Here is a 13,634-nt window from a genome sequence, read left to right as displayed (position 1 = left end):
GTGTCGTGCGGCATCGCGCGCACGGGGGCTTACCCGGAGCCGGATCAGATGGGGGTAGTAGTCTCGTGGCGGTGACCCGGTCCGTGCCCAGGGAGTCCAACTGAGCGGCAGTCTATGGCAGTAGATGTTAACTTGGATGTCGACTACGCCACCCGTTGAGTGCGGCTTTGCAGCCGCCGCTGCAGAACAGTCCGCTGAGGCCGGTGGTATGAGTGCAGCGATGATGTTATAACCCCCAACGGGAGGGGTATGGCCTCAGGGCAGTTGGTGCGGATGATGGGGGTAGTGATTGTGTAGAAAGGAGAGTCAGAGACGTGAGATGCAGTTTCGGGGTTTTTACTCACTGATGTTGCTTTAGTCACTCTGGCCTTGAGTGACCACCCGAGCCGTGCTGCGTCCACCAGGTGTGGGACTCGGCTAACCCCCAGGCAGTTCCGGAGCGTGGTCCTGAGCTTCCCTCTGACTCTCTTTCTCCTGGCCGTCCCCACCAGGGATCCACCTTTGTCCGGTTCCCTTGGGCCTTCTGATGGCAAAACCTTCTCTGGCTTTCCTGACCCTACTCTCGGTGTACCTTCCTGGTGGATGTGGTGAGGGTCGTGGCAAAACTTGCTCACGACCTCCGGTTCCTGGTTAAGGGTTACTTTTGCCTCCGCCAGCTTGGGATCCGGTGCCCTCTTCTGCCAACCCTTCACCCTTTTTGGTCTGCTTCTGGGATCTTAGGGTTCCCTCTTTTCTGCGTCTCTGGGCCTTCCTTCTTCCTCTCCTCTCTCCACTGCAGGCTTGGCTCTGGATCTGGGCCCAGCCGGAGCCACAGCTCCCTGTCAGCCCTCCTGGCTGAACTCTTCCTAAAGACTCACTCCTCCTGTCCTAAGATGGTGCCCACCTTATATACTCCCTCTATGTGTGAGCCCAGGTGACTAGCACCCAATGGGCTCCTAGCTTTACCCAGAGTACTCCCCCTATCTGCCCCTACACTACTGGGATGTTCCACCCCCCTCCCACTCCAGCCAGGGACAGACGCTGTCGTACCTGCACATTTACTTGGTGGGAGTACCGTAGTTCTGTCCCCCGGAAATGGGATGTATGTAGTGCATGCAGCCTACTGAGCTCAGTCCCACACTCCATCCTTACCCGGGAGTGGAATACCACACCTCTGGGTCGAGGTGCAATACCCCTGTAGCAGCCGAGCCCTCAGGGTGCTACATTCCCCCCTGGTAAATCACAGCACGTCCTCGGGCTGTAAAAGAATAAAATATCCAAAAACATACAATTTTTTTTTCAAAACATACAAGAACATATCAAACATTAAACATTATCAGATTTAAACAAGATAAACTTTTTCTTTCATATAAAACTCTTTCATAATAATGTTCTTTGAGTTACTGGCCACTGTGCGCTTGTGACCAGGTAGAAGTGCAACAGTCAGTTCAAGAACAACAGTTTCCTATAAAACCAGTAGGGGGCGCCTTAGAAAGCGCAACTATATACAAGGGGAGGTGGCCGCTCTCAGTCCTCAGCCAGTGGGGAAAAGGAATGGCTGTTCACAGTCCTCAGCCTGTTAAGGGATAGGGGACACACGGGTTTAAGTTCACACTTGTCCCAACGGGGAACATATTTAAATTAGCAGCAGTTCTTATACCCTTACGGGTAACTATGTACAGTTCTTTTTTTTACCGTACTCTAATAACGGCGTCCTCCTGATGCTTCCTCCCTGTATTCTTCAGACCCGTCCGGGTCCTCTTGCTCCTCCTGACACCTCAGCTCTTCCTCCGTCAACCGGTGTACATGAAGGGCATAGGGTCCTTTGGCACATTGGTGCCGGGTAAAGGTGACCTCATCACCCAGGTATAGGTCACGACCTCTGTGTCCCTCCGGCAGGTGGGACTCGACATCCCTGCGGGTCACGAAGACGTCGCCGGGGGTGCGGTGATCCCGGATGAAGCCCCAACCATGCTGCAGTTGGAATTTAATTACAGTCCCGGTGGCACGGGGACCGTGGGCTGCACGGGGGTTCCGTCGGGTCCGGCTCTTCTGTTCTGCACTTTGCACTTGCAGCCGCTCCTCGCGGACCCGCCTCTCTCGTCGTTCCCGGTTGAAAACCTCTAATTGCTGCCGGCAGCACTCTGCTCGCTGGGCTGCGGCCGCCCGGGTCTCTTGAGTGAACCCGATGAGGTCTCCTCCAGTGGGGTCCCACGCAAACTGCGCTTCCTCCAACGAGAGTGGGGTGATCTTGGCGGGCGCCGGAGCCGGGATCAGGGGCTCATCCAGGGGTCTTTCTTTCCGGAGTCGGGGATGGTAGTACTCCGGTGACCACTCAAAGGGCTGCTCATCCGGGCAAATATGCTGGGCTAACAAGTCTTCACCCAGGTGCGGCACTGTGGAGGTTGAGGGCGCGGTAGTGGTAGCGGCGCCCGGGTTCACCAGGCCTTGCGACCAGGCCTGGGGCACCCTGAAGGTGAAGGGCACCGTGAAGACGGCGGCGCCCGGGGGTACTTGACTTTGCGACCAGGCCGGTGGCTCGGCAGAGGGCGCTGTTGGTACTGCGGCGCCCGGGGGTACTCGGCCCTGCGACCAGGCCGGTGGCGTCTCCTGCTTGGCCGCGCTCAGGGTTGAGGCGCGTGACGTCACAAGAGGCGTGGCCGCGGCTCCTGCTTGAGGCCTAGTCTGGAGCGGTAGCGGTGCGGCAACGGGCACGATCGGTGGGATTTCGGGCTCTGCGACGGGGAGCGGGGGTAGGCTTACGGTGGCCGGGCTTGGGGTAGTGACGTCCCCTTTACTTGCCTCCGTCTCTTCAGCTCCCTCTGCGGCGTCGTCTCCGGCCTCCGTCCCTTCTGCATCCTCTTCAGGGGCAGGCGTGCTCCTCGTTGCGGGTGGTGTGCTTCGCTGGCGGGTTCCAGCCTGCTGGGCCATCTCCCTGCTCCACTCCGTCAGCGTTTCTCGCTGCACCTGGGCCATCCTCCGTGCGAGGCCCTCCAGCGCGGTCTGTGCACGCTCCCGGTCTCGGGGGAGCTGTGCCAGGATCTCCACCGGGTCTTGTGGAGTGGTAGCTTGCAACAGGCTCCTGACCACAGGGTCAGTGCTGTTTGACTCTCCTTCCATCTCCGGGTACGTCTTCTCCAGACTCATCCAGGCTGCACCCATTTTCTCTGTTTTGTTCTGTATACGCCCATACTGAGGGCGGTCCTGGGGTAACTTGGTGATTGTCAGTTCCAGGGGCAGACCCCCCACGCTGACGGACATCTCAATCATTGCAGTCTCTGCTGGTGGGGGCGGTCTTCGTTTTTGGCGCCATTCTTGGTCCTGGCCCACGATGGGAGGTGGCCTCTTGCCACCCTCTGGCACGCCCATAATGGCGTCCGCTCTGCCAGGGCGGGAAATCTTCTCAGATGGCGGGAACCGCTTCCCAGTGGCGGGAAACTCCGTGGATGGCGGGAAAAGACTGCAGATGGCGGGCAAACGGCGGGAACCGATCTGAGATGGCGTCCGATGGCGGGGACCCTCCGGAATTGGCGGGAGATTTCTTTTTGAGGTAAATGTGAACTTTTCTTCAGGCACGCAGTACCCGGTGGTTGCGGGCACGTTATCCTGCCGACTACGCCAAAAGTTGACGCGCCCCTGGGCCTGCTGTGTCGTGCGGCATCGCGCGCACGGGGGCTTACCCGGAGCCGGATCAGATGGGGGTAGTAGTCTCGTGGCGGTGACCCGATCCGTGCGCAGGGAGTCAAACTGAGCGGCAGTCTATGGCAGTAGATGTTAACTTGGATGTCGACTACGCCACCCGTTGAGTGCGGCTTTGCAGCCGCCGCTGCAGAACAGTCCGCTGAGGCCGGTGGTATGAGTGCAGCGATGATGTTATAACCCCCAACGGGAGGGGTATGGCCTCAGGGCAGTTGTTGCGGATGATGGGGGTAGTGATTGTGTAGAAAGGAGAGTCAGAGACGTGAGATGCAGTTTCGGGGTTTTTACTCACTGATGTTGCTTTAGTCACTCTGGCCTTGAGTGACCACCCGAGCCGTGCTGCGTCCACCAGGTGTGGGACTCGGCTAACCTCCAGGCAGTTCCGGAGCGTGGTCCTGAGCTTCCCTCTCACTCTCTTTCTCCTGGCCGTCCCCACCAGGGATCCACCTTTGTCCGGTTCCCTTGGGCCTTCTGATGGCAAAACCTTCTCTGGCTTTCCTGACCCTACTCTCGGTGTACCTTCCTGGTGGATGTGGTGAGGGTCGTGGCAAAACTTGCCCACGACCTCCGGTTCCTGGTTAAGGGTTACTTTTGCCTCCGCCAGCTTGGGATCCGGTGCCCTCTTCTGCCAACCCTTCACCCTTTTTGGTCTGCTTCTGGGATCTTAGGGTTCCCTCTTTTCTGTGTCTCTGGGCCTTCCTTCTTCCTCTCCTCTCTCCACTGCAGGCTTGGCTCTGGAGCTGGGCCCAGCCAGAGCCACAGCTCCCTGTCAGCCCTCCTGGCTGAACTCTTCCTAAAGACTCACTCCTCCTGTCCTAAGATGGTGCCCACCTTATATACTCCCTCTATGTGTGAGCCCAGGTGACTAGCACCCAATGGGCTCCTAGCTTTACCCAGAGTACTCCCCCTATCTGCCCCTACACTACTGGGATGTTCCACCCCCCTCCCACTCCAGCCAGGGACAGACGCTGTCGTACCTGCACATTTACTTGGTGGGAGTACCGTAGTTCTGTCCCCTGGAAATGGGATGTATGTAGTGCATGCAGCCTACTGAGCTCAGTCCCACACTCCATCCTTACCCGGGAGTGGAATACCACACCTCTGGGTCGAGGTGCAATACCCCTGTAGCAGCCGAGCCCTCAGGGTGCTACATTTCTCCTTTTATATTTCAGTCTCCAGGAGAAATCTTCTTTCTACGTTCAGAATTGAAATGACATGAGTAAAGTGTCTACAGCTATGGGAAATTCTTACAACTTTCAGTTTCCTTAGTATGCAGGTAAGAATGTAATGACAGGTAACGGGGAGGAGACTCCTCCACTACTACAGGTGACAGGAGGAATCCCTGCTATATTCAGAGGGATTACATGTAACAACACGAGGAAGTTACTGAGTGATGGGAAAATTGTTAATATATACAGTCGTTTAATCTGTATTCAAAGAATGTTAGAGTTGAAAGGGACCTCCAGGGTCATCTTATCCAACCCCCTGCTCGATTATTAAATGTAATATCTTTGTATATATAACAGGGATTCCTCCTGTCACCTGTAGTAGTGGAGGAGTCTCCTCCCACTTACCTGACGTTATCTTCCTAGCTACATACTTAGGAAACTGAAAGTTGTAAGGATTTCCCACGGCTTCTGTCACTTGAATTCTATTCACAGAGCGAAGGTTTCTCCACATCCTGAAAATGAAGAAATTTCTCTCCTGCAGATTCAAGCATGAAAGGAGAAACATGGGAAGACATAAGACAAAGCTCAAAGCAGAAGAGAGACGCAAAGCAAACGGGCAGGTGGGAATTTTCTTTTCAGTGTTTGTACAGAATATTAGTGCTTTGACCGTCTACATAATAAGTTTATGTACAGTAATAATGTTCTATGCATTCATATCTTACACACAGATCCATTGGAAGAGAAGAAAGTCTCCAGATCAGCACCAAAACTCAAGCCATGGACATCAGATTGGTAGTCTTCAGTCTTGTACTTGTGGCAGTGACCGGACATCCACACCGGAGACGCTGCTCCATGTCCAGATATCAATCAGTATCTTCTGCTGACATGAGGATGATAAAACAACTGCAGAATGAACATGTAAGAAGGGAGATTGTTATATATTATTTTTCATAGATCTACGTCTATAGAGATAAAAGTCAGGAACAAAGGGTGCTTTCACATGTGTTTTGTCAAAAGTGAAGAACCACAGCAAGTCTAAAACACAATTGTTCTCTTCTTTTCGATTATGTTTTACTTGACAGCTTTCAGTGGTAGAATTATACGTTAAATTGAGTAATTAATTAGAACTACTGTTGGTCTGGTACATGATGAAATGATCCATTTATGGTTGGTTCTTGATTCTTTTCTCACTCTGTATAATTGACATCAATTTTTGCACTGTACGGAAATATATTCTGCATGAGTTCATTTATAATATGCAATACGCTATGTACATCTTAAACAAATTCTGCTCTATCTGTCAATAGGAGAAGACCATGTCCACCAGTGCTATCAAATGCTACAGAAGAATGGTGAAACATAAGCCATCTGTATATGACCTAAAGGTAAGCACAGATATGTTACTTTCTTACTGGGCTTGAAATGGTGCTTGAAAATAAAACCCACCTTACCGCCTCACATAGTCATATATTTAGATGCAACTAATATTTTTACCTTCTTCCCTTCTGAAGGCCAGTGACAGTCTGATTCTGACCCTGGAGCGAGTTACTATAACTACAGAAGTTCTGGCGAATCTGTCCATATCTTTTGCTCCTGACCGGGTATCACAGTCCCTTATAATGTTCCTCAAAATCAGAGAAAATCTTCTGATCTGTGTAAGTCCGTATGGTCCTCATGTCCATTATCTGCATGGTTTGTGCTTTGATGTTTCGCTGCGGATATTGGAAATATTGACCCATAGCTTATCATTATTTTGAACTTTTCACATTCAGAAAGAATCACCAGGACACAGTAAAACACCTTCTGATGAGCTGAAGCCATGGTTACACCATCTCCAGCACTTTGTAAAAGAGGTAAGGGTCCTACACTAATCTACAGATGCACTAATAGCATCCTGACTTCCAAGGTGGTGCAGATAATTAACCCTTGACATAGACAGTAGATGAGGGTCAACGTTGACTTGAGCGACCACATAGTGTTCTGAAAGGAGACTAAAGAGATGACATTATAAAACTGAATATCGACAGAACATAGATGAAAGAAAGAAGCCCATGACATGTAGACTTGGAGAAATTGTAGGTAATGCTGAATCCATATCATGCACAGTTAACATTTTGCTTGTTATTTTGTAGGAATCTTCTCAATGTCTCCAGGAAGCCGTGCTACTCAGTCTTATCTCATTGGTGGTCGAAGATATTGGATGCTGTGCTCAAGGAAAGTAACTACAAAGATGTTTTGTAAAAGTCTTCAAGTCTAGAGGACGCTTTTCAAGTGATGGAACATTTTCCATTAACATCGCCATGGATTTGTTACCTTTTTATATGATTGATACCCCTAGTAAAGAACTGACGAGTACATTACATGATAATCCTAATAAGTAGATCTCCAGAAACTTATCTACAGTCACCTGTCATAAATTCTCAACATTGGACCTCAAGATCAAAAAAGAGATGCATTATCGCTTCGTGAATTTTCCTAAATATACATAATTCGGTCATGCTTTTGATACTGTTAAAAAATATATTTATTGATATCTATTTAATTATGTATGTAATTGTTTTATTTATTTATTTATATATATTAATATATATTTTACAATGTTAATTATTTTAATAATTTATATTGTATTTATTTGCATTCTAGTTTTCTGCTGTAATTTTTTTTAAATTTCAATAAAAGTAAATTAATTTACCTATTGCTCTTATAATTATGGGAAAAAGAAAAGTTCTGTTTGAGAAGTGGTTCAGAAGTAAATGATGATCCCAGAGATTTTGCAGGTGGCGAAGTGTGTATGTGAGTAAATGCAATTCTTTGGTGTATGCTGATTTCAAGTTTGCCATCGAATAGTCATTTTGTCAAGATAGGACTAGTCTATTAGAGTACCATAGGATTTTGCTGTGGGTCTAGGTATTAATGGAGTAATTTTCCCTAAAATTCCATGAAACCCAACCCATTTTAGATGTGACTTTAGAGTCAATCATTTGCCTCCTAGATTCTGTTTCCATTTGGTGATTAACTAAAAGACTGCTTGTGTGAGCAAGACCAGATGTAATGTGTTTAATTGCTACCTGATAGCTTTAGTATCCTAAGTAGTGTTGAGCGAGCAGTAAAATGCTCGGATACTCGTTGCTCAGGTCAAGCACATTGGAATACTCTGGTGCTCAACCCGAGCAACGAGCTCAGTGTAAGTCTATGGGAAACTCGAGCATTTTTAAGGCGGCTCCCCCCGACGGTCTGCAGATGGCCTAAAAATTGCCCAAATCGATGGGAACAGAGCTCAAATGATACTAAGTGCACTTACTGGGAAGGACCGCCTAACCACAAACACGTGGACAGGTGAATGTTGCCAGGGATGGTACGGAGCCAGTCCACAGTGTTTTTTGCTGAGAGTTGTATTTCACCACAGCCATACTCTTTAGCTCGGTGAAAGGACTGGCATAGAGGGAAACCGTATCTACTCTGGGTGTGATTTCTCCCAGGAAGTCCTCTAAAGCAGCTTGTTGCAGAAGCAATGGCAGCCCATCCAACATCAACGGAGGTGCTTTGATACACAAACATCTTTCTTTGCGCATTTAATTTCATGACTACAGAGTTGGGCAATGGCCTGATCTGCAATGCAGTTTGAGGAATAACATGCATAAGTACGTCCGATCCACATTTAAAAAACAGCCATAAAGTGTCCTTGAACCTTCCCCCACACTTTTCTTAACCAGGGCTGCTTCTCGGCAGGGGTAGACGGACCCACCAGAAAACCGAAGACTCCTCCGGTGGGCTCTGGCTTCTCCTTCAGGAGAGTTCATAGTGCTGAGGTGAGGCCATGATAATGATAGAGGCCACCATCTGCTTAGTTTTCTGTTACTTGGAATGCAAGCACAAGTATGCAGCCAGCCACCCACCCACAGGCTGCAATACTAAGCTGCCATATTTCTTTGCAGCTGCCTGCACTTGAAATGTGGCCTTTTAGGCTCGTGGAGGCGGAAGCTTTTCACAACCTCATGCCTCATGCCTCGTGTCCATACTCGGTCCCCAGCCATAGCTATTTCTCCCAGTGTTGTCTCCGCCTTCTACAAGCGCGGGTCCCTGAACATTACTGCTGGTACTTTTCTGTGGGAATTTGCTTGCCTCCTACCAGCCTGGAATATTTCCAGTAAACTATGGTACGACGTCATGGTATTATCACTGCCCCAAGTAACAGTAGTGATGCCATCCCCAATTTCCTTATCAGGAATTTTATCTCCAGGTTATTTTATCTCCAGGTTATTGTTTAGCCTTGAGAAAAATATGTAAGGTGAAATTAAACACTAGCTGGATGCAGACTTTTTACATATCTGTTTGGAGCAGAAAGTTATACCAAATGGTCTGCGGATACATTTTAATAGCACATAGACTAGTCCACATAATTCTGAGGGAGATATATTAATTGAGGAGAAAGAGGAATCCAATATTTCACTCTTCTGCTTTCTTTCCCCCAATTTAGTAGAGTCTAATACAAAATCACAGGACACAATACGACCTCAGAATCACATATCTGAATTATGCTCTAACTATAGTATTTTCACAATACATAACACCACTGAATCATCTAATATTTACACTACAGTAGTACAAGTGACGCGCCCCTGGGCCTGTGTCGCGCTGCGTTGCGCACGCGGGAGCTTACCCGGAGCCGGATCTCTTGAGGGTTGTAGTCTCGTGGCGGTGATCCGGTCCGTGCCCAGGGAGTCAGACTAAGTGGCGCTGTATTAGCGGTAGATGTTGGACGACTACGCCACCCGTTGAGTACAGCTGAGGAACCGCTGCTGCAGGGCAGACCGCTGAGGCCGGTGGTAAGATTGTGCAGCGTGATAGTATAACCCCCAACGGGAGGAGTATGGCCTCAGGGCAGCCGACGTGGATGATGGGGGTAGCAGGAACCACTCGGAGACGGTACGGTGTAGTTCAGGGTCTTTACTGGTGACAAAGATAGACCCTCCCGGAGTACTGGCTAGTGATTGGGGCCTGGTCAGTCCTTGAGGCCGGTGACTCGGGGCCTTCTAGTAGCTTCCGCTCCACGACGGCGGTGCTGGTCCCACGCGTGTGACCGTGCCTTCGGGTTTCTGGGCCAGAGGACCTGCAATCCCCTGCCGGTCGGTTTCTGCTGCTGGACAGGAGTTAGTCCCCACAGCCTCGGACTCCGGGTCCGGTGATAACTTCTCAGTCAGGGCGAGCTCTGCAGCTGCCAGCCCCTGACTCCTTGTAGCACTGCTCCCACAGAGCTCCTGATGTTCTTTTCCTATATCTGCTTCTCTGTCTCTACTTCTTCTCTACTCACTCACCCTGCCTCAGCCCTAGGTTTATATAGGGGAAGTTCTTCCCCTCCCAGGACTGGGCAGGAGGTGTGGCATGCATAGGATTCCTGACCAAGAGACCTCCCACCTGCTCTCAGACGTAATATCTCTATCACTGTGGCAACCAGACCCCTGGGGTGTCACATTCCCCCCTAGTGAAATTTAGTACTACGGGACTAAACATATTTTAGAAAAACATAACAAGATATAACAATAACAATACAATAAAGAAACACATAAAGGTGGTCACGGCATGTCCGTAACCAGGTGCAGTCTTTGAAGAAAGCAAGGTGTCCATTTCACCAAAACAGGGAGACGTAACCAGGTAGGGGTCTGTCCTGCCCCGAGTCCTTAACAGTCTTTTGTCCGTCCTGGGTTACGCTCCAACTATGTACACAGGATTCCCGGTAAATCCACCAAAGACTCCTATAAACAGCTAGAAACACATAATTATACACAAGCAACAAGAAAAACAGGTAACCACAAATAAAACAATTTATACACTTCAAATCCTCCAACGTGCGGGTAACTGGCCTCTAGTGACCCTAGTGGACCTATGGAGCTGACTGTCTGGCCCTGAACTACAGGGTGTAGGAGCTGTCAAGGGTAAATTGGGCAGCTGTCTATGGGCCCTTTGGCTCACTAGGGATATGGCAGGCTCACTGCAAGCAGAGGGTTGATCCTCCTGATCTGCTGGTGTGGGGTCTTCTGCCTCCTGGACCGGCTGTTCTTCCAGCTCTACCTGTTGCTCCGTAGGTGCTTGGGATGCTGGTTGGAGGAAGGTGAGTACGGGTACCACAACTGCACCATTGACTTGAGTCCAAGACCGAGGGAAGTCTCCGAGCACAGTACTAACCATATCTTCCCTTTCCTCTACGGGTCGATGGTCTTCTTGTTCCTCTTCAGGGTTCCGTAGCTGTTCAGGACACTTCTTCAGGTGATCCCGGGATACAATGGCTGTGGTCTCCCCTCCGTCTTTACTGATGGTACAGACCTTCGGGTTCTCGTGGCTTGAGGGCAGTACGGTGTACGGGTCCTTCTCCCACTGGTCGTCCAACTTGTGGAGCCGTCTTTTCCTCTTCAAGACCTGCTCTCCGGGCACCAGGGGAACAGCGGGAGCATACTGGTTGTAAGATTTCTCTTGTCTCTCCCTAGCCTGACAGAGACTTCGCTCCACGCTCTCCTGTACTTTCCGGTACTGCTGCTGCCTCTCTGTGTCCCAGTCTGCTTCTGGTGAAGTGTCCTCGGGTGTCAGGACTCCCATTTCCAGGTCAACAGGTAACTTACCAGGTATCGCCCTCATTAGGTAAGCCGGGGTACAGTTGGTGGAACCTACCGGGATGTGGTTGTATAGGTCCACCAGATCGGGCAGCTTCTCAGGCCACAGACTGCGTTCTTCCAGGGGCAACGTTTTCAGAAGATCCATTACCACCTGGTTCATTTTCTCACAAAGTCCATTAGTTTGCGGATGATAGGGTGTCGTCCTTATCTTCCGGCAGCCATACAGATTGCAGAATTCCTGGAAGACCTCCGCTTCAAAGGCAGGTCCCTGGTCCGTCAGCACTTGGTCCGGGTACCCGTGTGGACGGCAGAAGTGCTGCTGGAAGGCTCTAGCTGCTGTTTGAGCCGTTAAGTCCTTGACGGGGACGACAACCAAGAACCGGGAGTAATGATCCACGATGGTTAACGCGTAGACGTAGCCACTTCTGCTTGGGGTCAGTTTTACATGATCCAAGGCTACCAGTTCCAACGGCTGCCGGGTGACGATGGACTGCAGGGGAGTCTTCTGGCTGGCACGGTCCTTCCTCCTCAGGTTGCACGGGCCACAGTCTCTGCACCACCTCTCGATGGTTCCCCTCATGCCTACCCAATGGAACCGCCCACGCAGCAGGAACTCCAGCTTCTTCCATCCGAAATGCCCAGCTCCATCGTGGTATGCCTCCATCACCATGGCTGCGTCTCGTCGTGGCACCACTACTTGCCAGATTAGTTCATGCGTCCGGGAGTTAACCATCCTGCGGCACAACTTCCCCTTGTAAAGGAACAGTCTACTCTTTTCTGCCCACAGTTGCTTGGCTTCCTCCGGAGCGTCTGGGTCAAGGCGAGCCTCTGGCCGAGTCAGCATCTCCTTCACCAGCCGGACGGCAGGGTCACTGTCTTGCGTTTCCGCCCAGTTGTAGTGAGGTAAGGGGTTAAGCGTAGCGCCTTGCTTACTCCTTACCCGATGGGAATACTGGATAGTCCCATGACGGTGAAACGCGGGGAGTTCGACTTCTTCCAGTCCCTCTGGATCTTCTCCTACGTCCGGTAGGTTTGGCATCCTGGACAGGGCGTCCGCGTTGGTATTGGAGCGTTCTGCCCGGTATTTGATGGTGAACTCGTAGTTGGACAGGCGGGCCATCCATCTCTGCTCTAGGGCACCGAGTCTTGCCGTGTCCAGGTGTGTCAACGGGTTGTTATCTGTGTACACGACGAACCGGGAAGAAGCGAGGTAGTGCTTAAAGCGTTCGGTGACTGCCCACACCACTGCCAGGAACTCTAGCTTAAATGAGCTGTAATTCTCAGGGTTTCTTTCGGTGGGTCGCAGTTTTCGGCTGGCGTAAGCGATTACTCGCTCCTTCCCCTGCTGGATCTGGGACAACACGGCTCCTAGCCCGATGTTACTTGCGTCGGTGTAGAGGATAAAGGGCTGGCTGTAATCCGGGTACGCCAGGATTTCATCCCCCGTGAGGGCCATCTTCAGCTGGCGGAAGGACTCTTCTTCCAACTTCTCCCATCTGAAGGGCGGCTTCTGGTTCTTGGCCTTCCGGGACTGGCCTATCAGGAGGTCCTGCATAGGAGCTGCCTTTTTGGTGAAACCGGGGATAAACCTGCGGTAGTAGCCTACCAACCCGAGGAACTGCCGCACTTCCTTTACACTGGAGGGACTTGGCCATTCCTTAATTGCGGTGATCTTATCAGGGTCGGGAGCCACTCCGTCAGCGCTCACCACGTGTCCCAGGTACTGCACCTTTGGTTTCAGGAGGTGACACTTGGAGGGTTTCACCTTTAGGCCGTAGCTTGCCAGAGCTTCGAACACTTCCGCCAGGTGTTTCAGGTGGTCCTCATAAGTCTTAGAATATACGATGACATCGTCCAGGTACAACAGGACCGTCTCGAAGTTTCTGTGGCCCAGACAGCACTCCATTAATCGTTGGAAGGTTCCTGGTGCGTTGCAGAGTCCGAACGGCATACAGGTAAACTCGCTAAGTCCCATCGGGGTGGTGAATGCGGTCTTCTCTCGGTCCGCCTCTGCTACAGGAACCTGCCAGTACCCACTAGTGAGATCCAAGGTAGAGAAGAAGTTAGCAGATCTTAAAGCAGCCAAAGACTCCTCTATCCTTGGTAAGGGGTACGCATCCTTGTGTGTGATACGGTTGATTTTCCGGTAATCTACACACATCCTCATGGTGTTGTCTTT

The 13,634-nt window shown here is 50.7% G+C and overlaps 1 protein-coding gene across 1 annotated transcript; it reads left to right on the top strand.

The window, feature by feature from the left end:
- The first annotated feature begins 5,624 nt into the window (after window positions 1-5,624).
- LOC141155534 (interferon lambda-3-like) lies at window positions 5,625-7,069 on the top strand. Its single transcript, XM_073642399.1, has 5 exons — window positions 5,625-5,765; window positions 6,155-6,232; window positions 6,359-6,502; window positions 6,620-6,700; window positions 6,980-7,069. The coding sequence occupies exons 1-5, from the start codon at window positions 5,625-5,627 to the stop codon at window positions 7,067-7,069; spliced, it is 534 nt and encodes a 177-aa protein (XP_073498500.1).
- Window positions 7,070-13,634: the final 6,565 nt, after the last annotated feature.

This window comes from Phyllobates terribilis, unplaced genomic scaffold (assembly GCF_046119375.1).
Source record: "Phyllobates terribilis strain yellow unplaced genomic scaffold, ASM4611937v1 Scaffold_7__3_contigs__length_470593459, whole genome shotgun sequence".
NCBI lineage: Eukaryota > Metazoa > Chordata > Amphibia > Anura > Dendrobatidae > Phyllobates > Phyllobates terribilis.
The sequence above is the reverse complement of the archived record's forward strand: the minus strand, read 5'-3'. Positions and strand labels throughout refer to the sequence as shown.